The sequence below is a fragment of the Gopherus flavomarginatus genome, chromosome 17 (assembly GCF_025201925.1).
Source record: "Gopherus flavomarginatus isolate rGopFla2 chromosome 17, rGopFla2.mat.asm, whole genome shotgun sequence".
In the NCBI taxonomy this organism is placed as follows: Eukaryota; Metazoa; Chordata; order Testudines; family Testudinidae; genus Gopherus; species Gopherus flavomarginatus.
In genome coordinates, this window is record NC_066633.1 from 23,056,434 (window position 1) to 23,077,815 (window position 21,382).

Here is a 21,382-nt window from a genome sequence, read left to right on the forward strand (position 1 = left end):
AGCTTTCTACCCTAGAACCCAGCGAGTGTAACACGGGCCCAGCTTGGCAGACCCCCTGAAACCTGCTTGTAACCCTGGACCCCTGGTTGAGAACCACTGATCTCGTCTAACCCCCTCCCTAGATGCAGAATTTGTTGTGACTAAGCCATCCAAGTCAAGGCAGAGGGTTATCCGGCCCCCTTTTGAAAACCTCCAGTGAAGGAGCTTCCACAACCCCCTGAGGTGTCTGTGGCATTGTCCTACTGTTCTTACAGCGAGGACGTTTTTCCTGAGATTTAGTCTAAATCTGCTATGCTGTAGTTTGAACCCATTGTCTCTTATCCTGTCCTCTGTCACAGAATCATAGACATTAAGGTCAGAAGGGACCATTATGATCATCTAGTCTGAACTCCTGCACAATGCAGAGAACAGAATCTCACCCACTCACTCCTGTAACAAACCCCTGACCTATGTCTGAGTTACTGAAGTCCTCAAATCGTGGTTTAAAGACTTCAAGGTGCAGAGAATCTTCCAGCAAGTGACCCATGCCCCATGCTGCAGAGAAAGGTGAACCCCGCCCCAGGGCTTCTGCCAATCGGCCCTGGAGGAAAATTCCTTCCCAACCCCAAATATGGTGATCAGCTAAACCAGGGGTAGGCAACCTATGGCACGTGTGCCAAAGGCGGCATGCGAGCTCATTTTCAGTGGCACTCACACTGCCCGGGTCCTGGTCATTGGTCCGGGGGGGCTCTGCATTTTAATTTAATTTTAAATGAAGCTTCTTAAACATTTTAAAAACCTTATTTACTTTACATACAACAATAGTTTAGTTATATATTATAGACTTATAGAAAGAGACCTTCTAAAAATGTTAAAATGTATTCCTGGCACGCAAAACCTTAAATTAGAGAGAATAAATGAAGACTTCACGCAGCACTTCTGAAAGGTTGCTGACCTCTGAGCTAAACCCTGAGCATGTGGGCAAGACTCACCACCCAGACACCCAGGAAAGAATTCTCTGTAGTAACTGAGATCCCACCCCATCTAACATCCCATCACAAGCCACTGAGCATATTTACCACCAGTAGTCAAAGACCAATTAATTGCCAAAATTACGCTATCCCATTATACCATCCCCTCCATAAACTGGCTTCAAGACTAAGCTTGATAAGACATGTCTTTTGCCGCCGCTACTCCCCTTGGAAGGCTGTTCCAAAACTTCACTCCTCTGATGGTTAGAAACCTTCGTCTAATTTCCAGTCTAAACTTACTGATGGTCAGTTTATATCCATTTGTTCTTGTGTCCACATTGGTACTAAGCTTAAATAATTCCTCTCCCTCCCTGGTATTTATTCCTCTGATAAATTTATAGAGAGCAATCGTATCTCCCCTCAGCCTTCTTTTGGTTAGACTAGACAAGCTGAGCTCTTTGAGTCTCCTTTTATATGACAGGTTTTCCATTCCTCAGATCATCCTAGTAGCCCTTCTCTGAACCTGTTCCAATTTGAATTCATCCTTCTTAAACATGGGAGACCAGAACTGCACACAATATTCCAAATGAGGTCTCACCAGTGCCTTGTATCAGAGGGGTAGCCATGTTAGTCTGGCTCTGTAAAAGCAGCAAAGAATCCTGTGGCACCTTATAGGCTAACAGACGTTTTGAAGCATGAGCTTTCGTGGGTGAACACCCACTTTGTCAGATGCATGTCTGTCTGTAGCTCAGTCATCCTGTAATCAACCAATACTCCGAGGTCCTTCTCCTCCTCCATTACTTCCAACTGATGCCTCCACAGCTTATAACAATAGTTCTTGTTATTAATCCCTAAATGCATGACCTTGCACTTTTCACTATTAAATTTCATCCTATTACTATTACTCCAGTTTACAAGGTCACCCAGATCTTCCTGTATGATATCCCGGTCCTTTTCTGTATTGGCAATACCTCCTAGCTTCGTGTCATCCGCAAACTTTATTAGCGCATTCCCACTTTTTGCGCCAAGGTCAGTAATAAAAAGATTAAATAAAAGATTGGTCCCAAAACCGATCCCTGAGGAACTCCAGTAGTAACCTCCCTCCAGTCTGATCGTTCACCTTTCAGTACGACCAGTTGTAGTCTCCCCTTTAACTGGTTTCTTATCCACCTTTCAATTTTCATATCGACCCCCATCTTTTCCAATTTAGCTAATAATTCCTGATGTGGAACAGTATCAAATGCCTTACTGAAATCGAGGTAAATTAGATCCACTGCGTTTCCTTTGTCTAAAAAAATCTGTTACCTTCTCAAAGAAGGAGATCTGGTTGGTTTGGCACAAGCTACCTTTTGTAAAACCATGTTGTATTTTGTCCCAATTACCACTGACCTCAATGTCCTTGACTACTTTCTCTTTCAAAATTTTTTCCAAGACCCTGCATACTGCAGATGTCAAACTAACAGGCCTGTAGTTACCCGGATAACTTTTTTCCCTTTCTTAAGGATAGGAACTATGTTAGCAATTCTCCAGTCATACGGTACAACCCCTGAGTTTACAGATTCATTAAAAATTCTTGCTTAATGGGCTTGCAATTTCATGTGCCAGTTCCTTTAATATTCTTGGATGAAGATTATCTGGGCCCCCCCATTTAGTCCCATTAAGCTGTTCGAGTTTGGCTTCTACCTCGGATGTGGTGATATCTACCTCCATAGCCTCATTCCTATTTGTCATCCTACCATTATCCCTAAGCTCCTCATTAAAGACTGAGGCAAATTATTTATTTAGATATTGGGCCATGCCTAGATGATCCTTAACCTCCACTCCATCCTCAGTGTTTAGCGGTCCCACTTCTTCCTCCTTTGTTCTCTTCTCATTTATATGGCTATAGAACCTTTTACTATTGGTTTTAATTCCCTTTGCAAGGTCCAACTCTACATGGCTTTTAGCCTGTCTCACTTTATCCCTACATGTTCTGACCTTAATAAGGTAGCTTTCCTTGCTGATCACTGCCATCTTCCACTCCTTGTAGGCTTTCTGCTTTTTCTTAATCACCTCTCTGAGATGCTTGCTCATCCAGCTTGGTCTACAACTCTTGCCTCTGAATTTTTTCCCGTTTCTTGGGATGCAGGCGTCTGATAGTTTCTGTAACTTTGACTTGAAATAATTCCAGGCTTCCTCCATCTTTAGATACCCAAGTTCTTCAGTCCAATCCACTTCCCTAATTAATTTCCTTCATTCTTTAAATTAGCCCTTTTGAAATCAAAAACCCTATTCACAGATCTATTTTTGTTTATCCTTCCATTTAGTTTAAACTGAATTAGCCCATGATCGCTTGAACCAAGGTTGTCCCCTACAACCATTTCTTCTATGAGGTCTTCACTACTCACCAAAACCAAATCTAACATGACATCCCCTCTTGTTGGTTCAGCAACTACTTGGTGAAGGAATCCATCAGCTATCGCATCTAGGAACATCTGAGCCCTTTTATTATTACTAGCACTTGTCCTCCAGTCTATATCTGGGAAGTTAAAGTCTTCCATGATCACACAATTCCCAGTAGTATTTACTTCATTAAAAACATTATCTCTATCCATATCCTAATCAGTTCCCAGTGATCTATAGCACACCCCAAGCACTATCTCAGGAGAGACTCTAGTAGCTGTCTCCAGCGTTTTTATGGCAGCCTTTCAAGTATTCGAAGACTGCCATCATGTCCCTGCTTAATCTCCACTTTTCCAAACTAAACATACCCAGCTCCTTCAGCCTTTGCTCGTATGGCTTGTGTTCCACAGGGCCGCCCGGGGGGGGGGGCAAGAGGGGCAATTTGCCCCAGGCCCCGGGCTCCGCAGGAGCCCCCACGAGAGTTTTTCAGGGCCCCTGGAGCAGGGTCCTTCACTTGCTCGGGGGCCCCAGAAAACTCTTGCGGGGCCGGGCTCCGGAGCTTCTTCTGCTCCCAGTCTTCGCTGGCGGGGGAGTCCTTCCGCTCTGGGGCGGAAGGACCCCCCGCCATCGCATTATCGCTGAAGTGGAACCTGCCGCCGAAGTGCAACCCGGTCTTCGACAGTAATTCGGAGGCGGGGGGCCCTTCAGTTCAAGGACCCACCACCGAAGTGCCCCGAAGACCCGCGGCGGGGGCCCCCACCACCGAATTACCGCCAAAGAGCGGGCTGGACTTCGGCGGCGGGTCCCGCTTCGGCGGTAATTCGCTGGCGGGGGGCCCCCGCCGCGGGTCTTCGGGGCACTTCAGCGGCGGGTCCCAGAACAGAAGGGCCCCCCGCCGCCGAACAGGGCCGGCTCTAGACATTTCGCTGCGCAGGGGGTCCCCTGCCGCTTGCCGGTCCCACGGCTCCGGTGGACCTCCCGCAGGCATGCCTGTGGATGCTCCACCGGAGCCACGGGACCAGCAGACCCTCCGCAGGCACGCCTGCGGGAGGTCCACCGGAGCCGCCTGCCGCCAATGGCCCCAGGCCCCCGGAATCCTCTGGGCGGCCCTGGTGTTCCATCCCTTTGATCATCTTTGTGGGCTCACATCTGGATCCTCTCCAGTTTCTCTACACCCTTTCCATACATTGGTGATCTAAACTGGACAGTCCTCCAGCTGAGGCCTAACCAACACCAAGTAGAGTGGTACTGTCACCTCCCGTGACTTGCATGCTATACCTCTGTTAATGCAACCTAAAACTGCATTTGCTTTTTTTTGTACAGCATTGTATTGCTGACATCTCCATGTATTTAGCTCATGCCCATCACTATGGTACCCAAGTGCCTCATATGGCAGGTTAGGATAGCCGTGCTCACTTTCAAGAGCCGTGGCCCTGGGGAGAAGACAGACACGAAGCTGATGGTTTTGAATCTGGGAAGTTTATTAAGTATTTATGCATTTGGAGCTGTGACAGTCCACGCCTCTAGGGTCAGGGCAGCGTGAGCTATTGGTCACAGTCCGTAAAGCCACCCTTCAGTGCAGGGCAGCATGGCCTAGCAGCCAGGGTCTATAGTGCCACCCTTTGCTGCCAGGCACCATGGCGTAGCAGCCAGGGTCTATAGTGCCACCCTTTGCTGCCAGGCACCGTGGCGTAGCAGCCAGGGTCTATAGTGCCACCTTTTGCTGCTGGGCAGCGTAGCCTAGCAGCCAGGGTCTATAGCACCACCCTTTGGTATAGAGCAGTGGGGCCTGACAGCCGATGTCCATAAAGCAACCCTTTGGTGTAGGGTAGCATGGCCTAGTGGCCAGAGTCTCTAGCGTTGGGGTGTGGCAGCCCCAGTAGGGGGGCCTGGGCCCACTCGACTCCACCAGGCCCCAACCCAGGGCCCTAAAAGTGGCATAGTGGCTTGCCACTGACTCAGCGGGGGTGGGGGGGTCCCTACCTAAACACGCTAAGCTTCCCCAGGCAGGAGGTACCACTCCGTCACCCTTCCTGGGTCACTTCCTATCAGAGTCTGTGCTGGGGTTTCCCATGAGACATCGGGTCCTCTGTGTTCGGCTGGGCCGTTCGGCTCCAGGGTTTCCTCCAGTCGCTGGGGTGCATGTGGGCCATGGATGGCTTCAATTCCCAGCACGCTCAGAGGCTGTGGCTGGCCCTCCACAGGCACTTCCCAGGCAGCCTCCAGCCCAGAATGAGCTGGTCTCCCTCCCTTTATACTACTAGAGCACTTGGAGCATGCCCAATCTTGCCGGGGGTGGGGGGGGAAGGGTGGGACTTCCGCTGTCACTACCTGGGGCTTAACCCCATCTGGCCTAGTGCGGGGTCCGCTTACCCTGTCACAGGAGCATATTTTGTTTCTTTTAAAAATCAGGGCCTACGTCTTCAAACCTGCATACATGAAGTTAGACTCCTAAATCCAGATTTAGGCTCCACGGCTAAAATCTTGGCCCCAGCAAATCACCCACCCACTTCAGTGGGGCCAGGCTGTCATCCTAGACGCTAATTCCAGGCACCTGCGTTTGAACATGTTGGTCCATACATTTAAAAGCAAGCCCCTGTCCTGTGTTCCAAACAGCACCTAAGCTACTCCGCCCAGAGAGACTGTAACATGCCAGGGAGATACAGGATGGTCATTTCTGAGGTTTGTTGCCTTTCTGCATGTCAGTTGTACCCAGCAAGGCTTTTAGTTAGTTTCCCTCTCTGCTTCTCACCCACTACCCCAAGGCTGCAATGTCTGGCCTGTAAATACTGCAGAGATGCACTGAAATCCCTCCAAAAACTGTGCTCAGGCTCAGGGAGATACGTTCTTGAGGCCATGCACTCATTTCCGCTACAGCCTCACCAACCCCCGACGCTCAGAAATTGTGAGCTCAGCCTCCAAATCCGGAGATTAGCTTTAAAAAACCAACATGATTCCTAAACATAATCCAATCCAGGCTCTTTGCATTGCCTTCTGGTTTCTGAGTTTTTAAGGAGCATGCTGGTCCCATTTTTAAGCTTCTCTCTGCAACCATTAGGACTAGAAACTCATTTATTTTTCAAGGAAAGCTGAGACTGTCACATAATCAATAGTCTCCAGTTGCTGGGTTTTAAGTAAAATAGCTGCTATCCACAAGCTTTGCAATGAAGTGGTGAGATTTGGCAACACTGCTATTAACATGAGGTCTTTTAAAGGTAGGCTGGGGCCTCCGCTCTGGGCCAGTGCTGCTCCAAGGAGCTGGCTTCATTTTGCACTTTAGATCATTTCTCTTTGGCATCTCCCTACTGAAGCAAACAAGGATCAGCTCTGTTCTCTTCAGCGATCGCTGCTGCTGAGAGAATCGCGACCAGTGGGGGAGCAATTCCCACTAACAAACATCTCTCTGGCATAAAGTGCACTTGTGCATGTAGTGCATCTGAAGCACACTTTGAAGTTACAGATTGACTCTCAACACCCACTTGCTTCCACACACACAAACCTGGGGAGCAGGAACGTCAGAGCCAGGATGTTTGCTTAGGCGCAGAATGAATCAACCTGCCAGGAGTCCCCAGAGGAATGTGTGGCTGTGAGTGAGACACTGACCTGTGGCACAGCTGAGAACAGCAGAGGCCCACAGCTGGTGCAGTAATGGACTCTGAACACATTTCTGATTAAAGTTTAACTTCTCGGACTCCTGTGGCTTCAGGATTCCCTCCGCTGCCTCTGTCCTAGGAGTGAAAGAGAGGGTTTATTAGGAAATGGATTGATTTAGTGTCAGGTGCTAGAAGATACACAACCTAGAGCCACAAGGAACTACTTCAACGATACCGAGCCAGGTTCATCCCTGGGGTATGACTGAATGCAGCGAAGTTATACCAGGGACGAGGTGTCTCTTCAGATACAATCCCCAGTCCTGGTTTCAGGTGGATTTGACTCCAGGCGGTTACAAACAGACATTGACATTTTAAAATGAAACCCTAATACCGGCGAGTCATTTAGCTTCCCACAGCTCCAGTCGACAGAGCAAATCGGTCTGAGACAGCTCCACAGAATGAGGGTGTACAATGAACGTGCTAAGATAGGTCAATCAGATTTTCCTGTAAGGCCTTTTATAGACAAAGCCTCATTGCTGTGGGGTAGGGACAGCCAGCAGAGTAACATGCTGAGACCAGGGCTGGTGCAAGGATATTAGGCGTCTAGGTGAAACTTCCACCTTGCGCCCCCTTCTCCCTCCCCTCCCCCTAGACCATTGCTTATCATAAACTTTCAAAATACACCCTTTTTAGTCATGTATATTTCCTTTCTTCATTATTTCATATACAAATTTATTACATTTTATTCTACCTTTAGAATATCCAATTATTGTTAATAAAATTTATAAAATTAGAATGGTGGATACTCCATCATACAACAACTGACAATATCAGTATTACAAATTTCAACAACCTACACATGCATATTCACACAACAGTGAGTTTGGATCCCGTGCCATGCCCAGGAGTCAGCGGTGGATCCCTGGGGAGACGAGTGGATCCCATCGGAGAGAAACCCCCATGCAGCTCTGAGGTGGACAGCTGGCCTGAACTAGGTCCTTTGTCTGATGTCCCTTGACCCTTTTTGCTTGGTGCCAGGGAGTCCCACTTTTTTGACTGCTTCTTGGGCACTGGCGAGGGGTGCGGGCTCTTGGGTGGGGCAGGGCTGGGGATGAGTTTGGGGTGCAGTCAGGCTGCCCCAGGGATGAGGCCAGAGAGGAGGACTCTCTCAGCTCTCTCTCTGCCAGCAGCAGTGAATTCTGGGGGAGGGGCCCCCCACTTCCGCCCCCACCCCAGTAACACACTCACACTGCACCACTGTCACTGCACGTGCTCCTAGGGCCCTTCTCAGGTCCAAGAAGCCCCTTGCCTCCCCGGTGGGTGGTGTTGGGGGGGTTGTTATCACATGTGTGCCTCCTCCCCTGCTACTGCCCCTCACTGTAGCCTCACTGGGGGTGACCCTTGCCCAGTGTGGGGCAGGAGCGATGACTGCAGGCAGGGGCAGAGGGGTGGGGCTGTGCTGGTGGAGGGTCCCGCCGGAAAAGAAAAGAGTCTGAGGGGAAAGGGCAGCCTGCCCTGCCACTAGTGGTTGAGGGGCACTAGGACCCTGCGGCAGCAGTTGATGCCACGAACAGAGCAGAGCGGAGCCAGCGTGGAGCTGCAGGAGAGAGGCAGGGAGGCTTCTGGGGCTGCGGGACACTCAGGGGAAGCAGAAGCATGGGGGCAGCAGGCTGAAACGCTATATAAAAAAAATGGGGGGGCACCGCTTTTTGGCACCCCCAAATCTTGGCACCCTAGGCAACTGCCTAGTTCGCCTAGTGGTTGCACCGGCCCTGGCTGAGACTCCTGAAGGATCTGACATAGCATGGAAAGGAGATAAATCCATACAGTAAGTGGCACACATGGTGTTTATTGGGCTCGTAAGGAAAGGCTGAGGCCCTGAAGTTTGCTGCTAATCACCTGCCATGTTTTATTGCTCAGGCTTTAAAGCTATGCACAAGGCAGAAATGTGCAACAATTACTCCTGGTGGAATTCTGCGCCACTGCACATGCACAGAATTTATGTCCCCCACAGATTTCTTTGCTTCTCCACAGAAAACGGACTTTCTGACGAGGAAGCAAAGGGAAGCCACAAGAGCAATCATGTGACTCTCCCCAGCAGTATGTTTCTGGTACCCAGGGCAGCCAGCAGAAAGGTAAATCACTGTGAGGCAGGGGGTGGGACTGGGGAAGACACGGCTGATGGCTCCTACCCTGCGTCGGGCTCAGCTGCTAGTCCTGGCTGGGCTGGAGAGGATGAGGCCTCCTCTTCCTTTACACAGCATCTGGGGCCGGGTCAAACCCATCCCCAGATTTCTCCCCCAGCTGTAGGAAGCTCCGCAAACTCCTACCCTGCCCTGCTTCCTACACCCATCGTTCCTTAGCTTCAGGGAAAGGAATCCTTCTACAGAGAGCTGCTCCCCCATCCACCTAAGCCCCATACATCCAGGCCCCCTCATACCTGACTCTCTTGCCAAGCTTCATCCCTCCACAGTCAGAACCCCTGATGAGCCCCACTCCCCCTGCACCTGGACTACCCCAACAAGCCACCCGTACCCGGATCCCCACCCCGAGCCCCAACCAGCTTCACCTGGATCTCCACCCCACTGAGCCCCACTCCCCCAGCATCTGGACCCCCCCACTGCCCCCCACACCCAGACTCCCCTGCCAACCTCTATCCCCCCATCCCATGCCCAGACACCTCACCCCCCCCGCTGAGCCCCAACTACCTTCACCTGGACCCCCTGAAGAGTCCCATTACCATTGAACCCAGAACCCCCAACAAGCTCCTGTGTATCCAGATCCCCCCGCCACCAAGCTGCTCACACCCAGATTGCCCCACACAGAGCCCTCTCAACCCACACCTGGATCTCCCCACATGAAGCCTTGCACACTTGAACTCTGCCATGCTGAGCCTGCCTGCCCACATCTGGTGCACCTGGCATGGAGCAGAAGAGCACTGGTGTGTTTCTGGGACAGGTCCGGTCCTTGCACCATGTCAGGGTTGGGTGCAGCCTCACTGCTGAGTCTGTGTTCCAGGGTGCAGCTGCACTATGATCTCCCACCTCTGTGCAGCCAGTGGCCTGTGTCCCCAATACCAGGCTGGAGCCTCCACATTTATTTGACAAATAAAATTTGCAGAATTTTAAAATATTGTGAGCAGAATTTTTATTTTTTTGGCACAGAATGCCCTCAGGAGTAAAAAATCAGGACTCCAGGTAATGCTAAGAAGTACTATAATTAGAACTACCCCTAAGGGGCACTCCAAGTGCCCAATGCCCACCCAGTGAAGACAGCCCAACTTCAATCCGAGTTGTAAAATCATCGCCTTAGGCCACAATGCAATTCACATCAGGTTCCCCTTCTCAGGAGCAGTGAAATGCACAGACAGAGCAATGGGTGCTTGGTACCAGTGGCAGCTCTGCCAGGCTCTCACTCTGCACCTCACTTGTCTGTTTAATAAGGAGGCTGCGTGAAAGTAGAGCCCTCAAGTAGGAAGGCTGGAGACAGCTTTAAATTGTTACCCCTCTGTGCAACGCTGGGCCCGGCTGCAGATAAGGAGCACTGCAGGCTCTCTGGACAGGCAGTCCCCAGCACTTTCCTATGGGAGACATGGGGAGCTTTTCCACAGGCTCTAATGGGAGCTAGATAAAGCCCCAAATAATCATCTGCTGAAAGTGAAAAAGAGCATGCCTATGTGTGCAGCACACATGTGCGACCGTGTCCCGGGCATCTGTGTAAATCAGCTTTACTACATTTAGATCCATCAGGTGTGTCCTGGCCACCAGGATTTCTAGGTGCCAAAGATAAGTATTTAGGTCCCCACGGCTGAGCCATAGTGCAGCACGTGAAGCAAAGCCACAGTGGGACATTTAGGGGAAGGGGCATTTTATATGCATGCAACTTCTCAGCCCTTGGCACTATGCCCTGACCAAAAGCAGCACCAGTCAGGAAAAGGTCAGTGTTACCTGCTGCCTGGAAATGGTATGATGCTCTATGCTGCACACCAGCCGTGGTGTGAGACGCTGTGCTCGCAGAATGGGGAAGGTGAGTCAGGAGGGGCCATGAACATTTGATTACTCACCTCTCGAAGATCTCCTGCTCCGCGTGCTGGGGACAAGGAGAGAGACAATCATAAACGCTGAAATTCTCATAAGAACATAAGAACGGCCATTCTGGGTCCGACCAATGGTCCGTCTAGCCCAGTGTCCTGTCTTCTAACAGTGCCCAGTGCTAGGTGCTTCAGAGGGAATGAACAAAGCAGGCAGTCGCTGAGTGACCCAGCCCTTGTTGTCCAGTCCCAGCTTCTGGCAGTTAGAGGCTATGGATATCCAGAGCATAGGTTTGCATCCCTGACTATCTTTGTTAATAGCCGTTGATAGACCTATTCTCCAAGAATTTAGTTAATTTTTTTTTTAAATCCAGTTATAGTTTTGGCCTTCACAACATCCCCTGGCAATGAGTTCCACAGGTTGACTGTGTGTTGTGTGAAGAAATGTTTCCTTGTGTTTGTTTTAAACCTGCTGCCTGTTAATTTCATTGGGTGACCCCTGGTTCTTGTGTTATGTGAAGAGTAAATAACAATTCCCTAGTCACTTTCTCCACATCAGTCACGATTTTATAGGCTCCATCAGATCCCTCCTTAGTCATCTCTTATCTAAGCTGAACAGCCCCCGTTTTTTTATTTTCTCCTCATATTTTCTTGAGGCCATGGAGTCATTTCTGTTTCAGCCTCACCAACCCCAAACACTCAGAAATCATGAGTTCAGCCTCCAAATCAGGAGATTAGCTCAGAAAGGACATGATTCCTAAAAATAATCAAAAGTGTGATCCTTTTATTGCCTTCTGGTCTCTGAGCTTTTAAGGAGCATTCTGGTCCCATTTTAAAGCTTCCCTCTGCAATCATTAAAGCTAGAAACTAATGTATTTTTAATGAAACCTGAGATTGTGGCAATCAAGAGTCTCAGATGTCTCCTTTTCATTTTTGCTGCCCTTCTCTGTACCTTTTCCAATTCTATCTTTTTTTAAGATGGGGCAACCAGAACTGCACGCAACATTGAAGGTTTCTGTGTACCATGGATTTATATAGAGGCATTATTATATTTTCTGTCTTATTATCTATCCCTTTCCTAATGGTTCTTAATATTGTTAGCTTTTTTGACTGCCACTGCACACTAAGCAGATGTTTTCAAAGGCCTATCCATGATGACTCCAAGATCTTTCTTGAGTGGTAATAGCTAATTTAGACCCCATCATTTTGTATGTATAGTTGGGATTATGTTTTCCGATGTGCATTAATTTGCATTTATCAATGTTTTCTTGCCCAATCATCCCGTTCTAGGAGATCCCTGTGTAACTCTTCACAGTCAGCTTTGGACTGAACTATCTTGAATAATTTTGTATCATCTGCAAACTTTGACACCTCACTGTTCCCTTTTTCCAGATCATTTAAAAATATATTGAACAGCACTGGTGCCAGTACAGCTCCTGGGGGGACACCACTATTTACCACTTTCCATTGTGAAAACTGACCATTTATTCCTATCCTTTGTTCCCTGTCTTTCAATCAATTAATGATCCATCAGAGAACCTTCCCTCTTATCCCATGACTGGTTACTTTGCTTTAGAGTCTTTGGTGATGGACCTTGTCAAAACTTTCTGAAAGTCCAAGTACACTATGTCCACTGGATCACCCGTATCCACATGCTTGTTGACAACCTCAAAGAATTCTAATAGATTAGTGAGGCATGATTTCCCTTTACAAAAGTTGTGTTGATTCTTTCCTAAAATATCATGTTCATCAATAGGTCTGCAAATTCTGTTTTCTATTAGTTTCAACCAATTTGCCTAATACTGAAGCTAGGCTTACAGGAGCCTTTTTTTTTTTTTTAAATTGGCATTGCATTCCCTATCCTCCATTTGGTATGAAGGCTGATTTTAGCAGTAGGTCACGTACTACAATTAGTAGTTCTGTAATTCATATTTGAGTTCTTGCAGAACTCTTTTATGAGCACCATCAGGTCCTGATGCCTTATTACTGTTTAATTTATCTGTCTGTTCCAAAAGCTCCTTTAATGACACCTGAATCTGGGACAATTCCTCAGATTTGTCACCTAAAAAGAATGGCTCAGGTTTGGGAATCTCCCTCAAATCCTCTGCAATGAAGACCAATGAAAATAATTTATTTAGCTTCTCCACAATGGCCTTGTGTTCCTTGAGAGCTCCTTTAGCACCTCAATCATCCAAAGGCCTCACTGACTATTTGGGTTTGTCTACACTGGCACTTCATCAGCAAAACTTTTGTTGTTCAGGTGTGTTAAAAAAAACACTCCCCCCCCCAAACAACAAAAGTTTTACCGACAAAAAGCACCAGTCTGAACAGTGCTTTGTCAGCAGAAGTGCTCTCCTGTCAGCGAAGCTGCTGACACTCATGGGCGGTGGAAGTTTTTTGTCCACAGGAGAGCTCTCTCCTGCCGACAAACAGCAGCTACACTGCGCGGCTTTTAGCAGTATGGCTGTAGCAGAACAACTGTGTCGCTAAAAACTGCATAGTGTAGCCATAGCCTTTGACAGGCTGTTAGTTTGTGTGTCTGTTGCTAGTTGCTCTTCAAATTCTTTTTTGGCCTGCCTAATTATACTTCAACACTTGACTTGCCAGAGTTCATGCTTCTGTCTAGTTTTCTCCCAAAGATTTGACTTCCAATTTTTAAATGTTGCCTTTTAGCCTCTAACCCCCTTTTACTCTGCTGTTTAATCATGGTAGCATTTTTTTGGTCTTATTATTTTGTTTTTATTTGGGGTACGTATTTAATTTGAGCCTCTATTATGGTATTTTTAAGTAGTTCTGTGCAACTTACTAGGCATTTCACTCTTGTGACTGTTCCTTTTAATTTCCATTTGACTAGCCTAATTTTTGTGTAGTTCCCCTTCTTTGAAATTAAATGCTACTGTGTTGGGTTTTTTGGGTATTTTCCCCTGCATGGATGTTAAATTTAATTACATTATGGTTGTTATTACTGAATGGGTCAGCACTATTCACCTCTGGGACCAGATCCTGCGCCCCACTCAGGACTAAATCAAGAATTGCCTCTTCCCTTGTGGATTCCAGGACTAGCTGCTCCAAGAAGCAGCCATTTATGGTGTCTGGAAACTTTCTCTCTGCATCCCGTCCTGAGGTGACACGTCCCCAGTCAATATGGGGATGGCTGAAATCTCCCATATTATGATGTTTTCTATTTTTGGAGCCTCTCTAATCTCGTGGAGCATTTCACAATCACCATCACCATTCTGGTCAGGTGGTCGGTACTATATTCTTGCAACTATGTACTCTTATTATCGAAGCATGGAATTTGTATGCGTAGTGATTCTATGGCACAGTTTGATTCATTTAGAGTTGTACTATATTTGGCCCTATGCTTTCCCACAGAGTGTCAATGCCCGACCAGCGTGACTTACTCTGTCATTCCTGTATATTTTGTACCGGGGGGGCCGTTAATTGTCATTGTTCTCACACAATAAACTCTCTCCCTGGGCCCTTATGCAAAGGTCTCAGTGGGTTTGGATCTTCCCAAGTCCTCTGTTCCCCTCACCGAGCCTGCCCCGGGCACAGACAGTGTCATAGCGAACAACGAACCCCTCACCCTCCCTGAAAATGGCTACAACTGCCTCCTGGGGATTGAGCCTGTGCTGCTGGCAATGCCCAAAGCAGGTGAATTGAAGTTCATGCAGCAGGAAAATCCGCCTGCCACAGGTATCCAAGGATCCTCTCCCCCAGCGTCCCTGATGGCTCCGTCTCCTGAGACCCACCCTGGTGCTTCTTCTACCAGCTGCTCTATGGCCTATCTAATGTGCCTCCCACAATGGTGTCCGAGACCCCTTAGTGCAGACCCCATGCAGTCAGGTATCTCCAGCAGGAGCCCTCCAGCTCCCCAGCCCCACATCCATCCTAGAAGGCTTCGTTGCAGCACTTCAGAGGTTTCCCCTCTCTCCTGCTGGCCTGGGTTGTGGGAAGCACAACTGTCCTTCCTGGGCCCTGTGGGAGAGCAGCCCCATCCCCCGCAGGAGCAGGGAGCTGCTCCATTGCCCATTTCCCTCTTCCCGGCTCAGGCTGGGGTGGGGCACATCCTCCAGTGCCTCTTGGTCTCCATTTCCCACAGGCCATCAGGGCTCTGCACGCTCAGACCAAGCGCAGGCCCAGCACAGTGTGGGCAGAGCATAGGGAGCTGCTGGTGGCTAGACACTGCGGTGCTGTGTGCAGGAGCCACGGGCTGGCACCGCTGCTCTCAAAAGCAGAGCTGGCTTGTCTGGTGTGAGGGAAACACGTGGGAGACCTCGGTCAGGGGTGAGGGCAACTCTGGAGCCAAACTCCTCGGTGCTCCGGGGTCTCCCGCTGCACCCAGCAGCCCGTTCCTGCTGCATCATTCCCTCAGCACCTCAGTGTGGGACCCCACCACTTGCACTTGTCAATGGCGTTCCCTCCCCCACTTCCACACGGAAAGGACATCCTGTGCTCGCTCAGAGGCAGCCCGAGCAGTAGTGATAAGAGGAGAGTCTGACATCATTAACAGAAATCTATTTCTGTGGGGCAGATGGACTGGCCCAGCCATTTCCACAGGCCGGGAGCTCCAGAACACGCTGTGCCTTCTGCACAACCACAATCTATCGATTTTTTTTAATCAAGAGAACTACTTTTTAACATACTGGCAACTACACAGCAGTGACGCCTCAGTGCATTTAAACCCACAGGAAGCGCAGCTCTTTAGTACAGTCATTACAGCCCCCCCATCAGCTGTCTGACTCATGGCGTTTCAGATGCTTACTGCAATTGTACTTTGTCCCCACAGTCTGTCCCAGGCTCCCATCTCCTCAGGGAAAGGCCTGAGACCTGGGGGTGATGACAGCTCCGGAGAGTTGTTGTTTCCAAACCAGACATCATTCTGTTATCAGCCAAACCTCACATTTGTATCAGCTTTCTCATTATGGAGCCTGCATTAATTGGCCAAAGTAAATTCAGGAAGATTTCTTTGCACGGTGTGTGGTCAATTGGTGGCATTTTCCATTGTGGGGGTTAGAGAATCCTATCCCAGGGCCGGACAATTCCAGGATCAATCATACTTGTAGTTATACTTATGGTCGGTGTGTTCATCTCTCCTGCTTCAGGCCATAGTCTGAGCACCACAGAGCCAGGAAGGAAAAGACAAACACGCAGCACTCGTGAGTAGAGCACTGCAAGACCCTTCCTCTGACACATCCAGTAGGGTGACCAGATAGCAAGTGTGAAAAATTGGGACGGGGGTTGGGAGCGTAATAAGCTTCTATACAGGAAAAGCCTCAACTATTGGGACTGTCTCTATAAAAACGGGACACCTGGTCACAGTCACATCAAGTGTCAGCTCCTGCCAGAGACCAACCTCTGACCCAGTGTGGAAACATTTACAAGCCTCACACTGCCACCAGGGCCGGCTCTACGATTTTTGCTGCCCCAAGCAAAAAAAATGTTGGCCGCCTCCCCATCCCGTCGATTTAGAGCATCTTCATTAAAGCGCTACAGCGGTGCAGTTGCACCAGCACAGAGTTTAAGTGCAGACCTGCCCGGAGCTGTTTAAAATCAACAAAGAACTAGAAAAACCCATGAAAAACCATGTACCAGCCTTCTCCGTCTCTGACTCCCGAGCCCAATCCTCAGCTGCTGAGGCACTGCTTGGGCCCCTGTGGCCCTACCTGCTTGCAAGGGAGAATAGGCAAGGGGGAAGCAATGCAGCAGTGCGTGCTGCTCTAGCCCACCATCCAAAGGATGGTGCATCCCCGAGCTTGGATGACAATTCTGATATTCTACCATCACCCGCAGTGAGGGGAAGACCAGTGGGAGCATTTCAGTAGCTCCCTCACCTGTTCCTAGCTCTTACGGGGCAGCCACATTTCTCTGGTGATGCCAGCCAGGTGACTCCCTGGGTAGCCACAGCTGCTTCCCAGGAATGCAAACCCAAGTCTCTCTTGAACTCTGGCCTCCTTGTTGTCAGTGCAAGAAGCTGCCGAACTGCTGCGCTCAAGAGTCATCAGCTACAGTGAGAGAAGCCTGGCTGCAGGCTAGCCCGGTTCCTCAGTACAGGACTGGGGTACTTACCACCAGGCCGTGGTCATCCAGGTTGGTGATCGTATCCACTAGGTAGGTGCGGAGGGCAGCCAGTTTCTGCAGGGACTCGGTCCAGTGAGCTCGCTGGGTCAGGATGCTCTGGTGAGTCCTCTCCTCCTCCGTGTGCACCTTCTCTAGCAGTCGCTGCTCTTCGTTCTCACACACATTTCTCACAAAGATCAGTCTCTGGATCACCACTTCCCGGGCCCAGCTGGCCGCACTCTGCCACAGCAAGGACAGGGAGAGGTGTCAGGCGCCCCTGCCTCAGCTCAGCAAGCACTACATGCAGTACCACTGGCATGCTGGAAAGTTACCACCAGAACTGGCTTTCAGTGCACTCTAATGCTGAGTCAATCCACCTGAAACCACTGGGATTAAAGTGGTGTAAACCAGCGTGAGATTGGAACCAGGCCGCTCTACCTACCAGCTATGGTGTTTCTAAGGCATTAGCTGGTATTGCCATGGCTACTAAGTGCCAACTTGACACCCAGCAAGGCCCAAAATTTCAGCTTCATACAAAAACCAAGTTTTATACCAGGGAAACGATCTCATGCTGATGAGCCAAAGGGCCAGCCTACAACTCATGGTGCAGGATAGCAGCTCTGGCTCCCTGCAGCAGCCCCTCTGGACTCAACTCACATTAGGAAGGGTTTGCAGGATTAGGCCTGACAGCTGCCGTTCCCCTCACCCCCCTACCCGCTCCTATTCACTCAGCAGTGGGTCTGCTTCAACTGAAGCATGTCTGTGCAGTCTTTGCAGCCCAGCCATTGCAGGAGGGCAGGAGAGGCTGGAAGTGAACTGACTAGAAACAAAACTGAAACTGACTAGCCTTTTATTGAAACACAGGCACCAGCAGGGAACCGGGAGAAGTTAGGGTCATTGAAATGTTCAAAGCCATTATTGCTAACACAGGCCTGGTCTACGTTAGAAAATTAGATCGGCATAACTACATCGCTCGGAGAACTGGAAAATCCACACCCCCAAGTGGCGTCGTTAAGCCAATCTAAGTCCCTGTGTAGATAGTGCTAGGTCGATGGAAGAATTCTTGGGGAGGTGGATAACCCAGGCTGATGGGTAATAACGTCTACACTGTAGCATTACAAGCATAAACATACTCACAGAATATTTACACTGAAATAGCTGGCCAGATTCTCAGTTATACTACGGCCACTTTCCCCTGCTCACTGGGCTTTAAAATCAATGTAGGATGACACAGATGCTGCCAGAGAGGTGTAACGTGGCCTCGGCGAAAGGGAGAAATAGGCCTCGTATTGTTATCCTGATACAGTCGCTTTAAAGGAAAGCACTGCCCGAGGGAGGCACGGGAAGCAGCACCAGCTGAACTGAGAGATGAGCATATACAAGAGCAGACTTCAGGGTTCGACTCCCAAGCACACCCCCAGAACCCAGGCCAAGGTCATCTACAGAAGGATGGGGCAGCAGAGAGGGTGTTGGAAGCAGTGCAATGTGTACAGTGCATATACTCAGCTGGCTGCCTCACAGAGTAGAGTCGGTGTTTATACCGCAGGAGACCAAGCAAAACTGTCTGTCCATTATGGGGGATGGTCAGGTAGAGAGAAGGGCCTAAATAAAATCAGTAACCAAAGAGTAAAGCCATCTCAGCAACCCCGGGCAGCCAACACTAATATTGCTGAGTGGGGTTTTGTTCGCCTGTGAGAAGCAGGCTGCACTAGAAAGCTCAGGTCCACATTACCGTGCCATGGAAAGAAAAGAGAATTACCAGAGCACTTTGGTTCTTCCCTGGCAGCACCTCAGCCATGTATTTGGTGATGGCAGCACTCTGCAGCTGGAGCTTCTCACACTGATCCACAATTTTATTCTGAAATACAGAATCAGAGCTCTGGATTCACAGCCTCTCTCGGAGCACCCTCTGTCATCGGGCACCATGAGCGCTCAGCTTTTAGAAGTGCTGTACTCATATAGTGTCCTTCACTACAGCATGGGCTGCACGAGGTCCCCGGGAGCTTCCGGCTCTCAGCCCCATTGCAATCAGCTGCAAGCACACCCCAGCTTTACACAAAGAAATGAATCCCAGATTTGTAACAAAACCCAATCCTTGCCTGAAAAAGTCACAAATGGGCTAAAATACCCCTAAAAGTTAGCAGGGTTTAATCATATGACAATCCACCTTGGTAAGACCTGTCCTGGACTTCCGATTGCCAGCGATAGGATCTGTGTGAGAGGAAGAGGTGGAAGGAAGGGAGAAACGGTTACATGCAGATCACCTAGGCCAGATTCTCCTGTCATGCTCTGGTTCCTTTACATCACTCTGGCATTGTGAGGAGACAGAACCTCAGTGGAAATGGTCTCTGGGATGATCCCTGGCATAATGGCTTTCTCCACATAGCAGAGTTGCCAGAGCGGCTTTAGCCACCTCCCTAGCCACTGGCATAGTGTGTGCACAAGGGGAGAGTGCAGGCATGGCCAGATCAAAATAGCTCCTGCTATTCTCAACTGGTATGACTTTGGAGGGCTGTTGCAGCCAACCATAAATTGAAGCAGTCCTGGGGCTGCTCTAATTTGTGCTATGAATGGGCAGCCCAATCATAGAATGCTAGGGTCAGAAGGGACCTCAGTCATCTAGTCCAACCTGCTGCTCAAAGCAGGACCAATCCCCAGACAGATTGTTGACCTAGATCCCTAAATGGCCCCCTCAAGAACTGAGCTCACAACCCTGGGTTTAGCAGGCCAATGCTCAAACCACTGAGCTATTCCTCCCCCTCCCCAAGCTAGGGAGTGTAAAACCACCTTTGCTCCCTCCTGCAACAAGCACAGTTTAGCCAGAACAGACTTTGAGCCATAGTTTTGCCTTTGAAATCTGTCATTTCCCTTGGCAATAGGACAATTCCTGTGTGATTGCTGGGAACCAAACCTGTCACTTGGGTTTACATGTAAAAACCAAAGCCCACAGACAGGAACAAGGAGGCGTTTACACTTTGTGTTATTTTGATCTAGCCTGAAATTCCCAGGGTACTGCAGAGAGCGCCCAGGCCCAGATTCCTGCGCACCTGCTTGCTCCTCGGGAGCATCCTGCCAGGGGCTGATATGACCAGACCGGCAGGGGTAGCTCACAAGCTCTCCTAGTCCCATTGCTCACTCCTGAAGATGTGTAATTGGTCACCTAAGTCACACGGTATTGTTTCTGCTCTCTGATTGGATGGCTGAAACTTTTTTTAAAGAGGAGATTGAGGAGCCGACCACTTTCCAGGGTAAGTGTGTAGGGGAGGAGTGGCCGGTGCTGGCCGCTGTCAGGCTTCACGGTTACACCCCAATGCGGGGAAGGTAACCCCCGTGTGTGCGCCGTCAGCCCCTGGCCCGTGCGCCCCGCAAGGGAGGCCAGGCCACGGGAGCGGCTGGGCAGGCTGGCTCGGCTCAGGCAGCGCTTGGGTGGGCGCGATCCCTGCACAGAGCTGTCCCTGCCCCGGGGTGCTCCCCCTCGGCCGGGCGCTCGCAGTGACCCAGGCTGCGCCGAGCCTCCAGCCTAGCCCAGAGCCGAAGGGGGACCCGGCGGCCTGTCTCCCAGCACGCGTCTGCGCAGCGCCTGGCACACCCCGGCCCTGCCCTCACCTGGGCGCTCAGCGCTACAGTCACATGCGGCCAGAGCCCCGAGGGACGTCACCCCCAGGGCTGGGGAGTGGCCCCACGGCAGCCCCCCGCGCTCACGGGCAGCGCCGGCTCCACCGCCGGACTCTCCCCGTCAACCGTCCGGCCCGAGTCCTTGCCACGTCCGGGCAGCCTGCGGGGGAGCGCCCGGAGGGGATCCAGGCCAGCGGCGCCCCGGCCCGGCCCCGCTTACCCGCAAGTCCGCAGCCTTCGCTTCCAGCGCCGTCACGCGGTGGCCGCGGCAGCCGCCCAGCCTGGCGCACTGGCCGCAGACCGGCCGGCGGTGAGCGGCGCAGAACCAGCCCAGCTCCAGCCCGTGCTCCGGGCAGCTCTCCCCGCCCAGCCCCGCAGCGGGCTCGGGCTCCGGCTCTGCCCGCCCGGCGCTGCCGCCGGCTGCCCCCGCCTGGCTCCGGCTCCCCAGCTCCGCGCCCGGCGGTAGCCCCGTCCCCTCCTGAGCCATCGGCCCCCGCTCGCGGCAGGACGGGGCCGGAGCCGCTCCCGGGCGGACACGGGAGCTGCTGGGAGCGGGCGGCACCTGTCTCAGGTGCGGGGAACTGAGCGGCGGGCGGGGCTGGAGGGGAAGGTGACGGCAAAGGTGGAGCGAACCCGCCCTGCGCGCACAGCCGAGTGCTGCACACAGCCCTGCTCGCGAGCGAGCGAGCTCACACACACACACACACACACACACACACAGCCCTGCTCGCGAGCGAGCGAGCTCACAC

The 21,382-nt window shown here is 50.7% G+C and overlaps 1 protein-coding gene across 3 annotated transcripts in view; it reads right to left on the minus strand.

Annotated features, from left to right (window-relative positions):
* The window catches only part of BSPRY (B-box and SPRY domain containing), a 30,926-nt gene that overhangs the window by 7,424 nt on the left and 2,120 nt on the right, over positions 1-21,382 (minus strand). Inside the window, exons 2-6 of one of the 3 annotated variants that reach the window (XM_050926371.1) lie at positions 20,854-21,290; positions 18,778-18,876; positions 17,028-17,258; positions 10,989-11,014; positions 6,936-7,060 (exon numbers count right to left, since the gene is read on the minus strand). In XM_050926371.1, the coding sequence (XP_050782328.1) occupies positions 6,936-7,060; positions 10,989-11,014; positions 17,028-17,258; positions 18,778-18,876; positions 20,854-21,290 (918 nt within the window). Of the gene's footprint in view, positions 1-6,935; positions 7,061-10,988; positions 11,015-17,027; positions 17,259-18,777; positions 18,877-20,065; positions 20,102-20,624; positions 20,783-20,853; positions 21,291-21,382 lie in introns of those variants that run through there. The other 2 variants (XM_050926373.1, XM_050926372.1) reach the window with 2 other exon arrangements.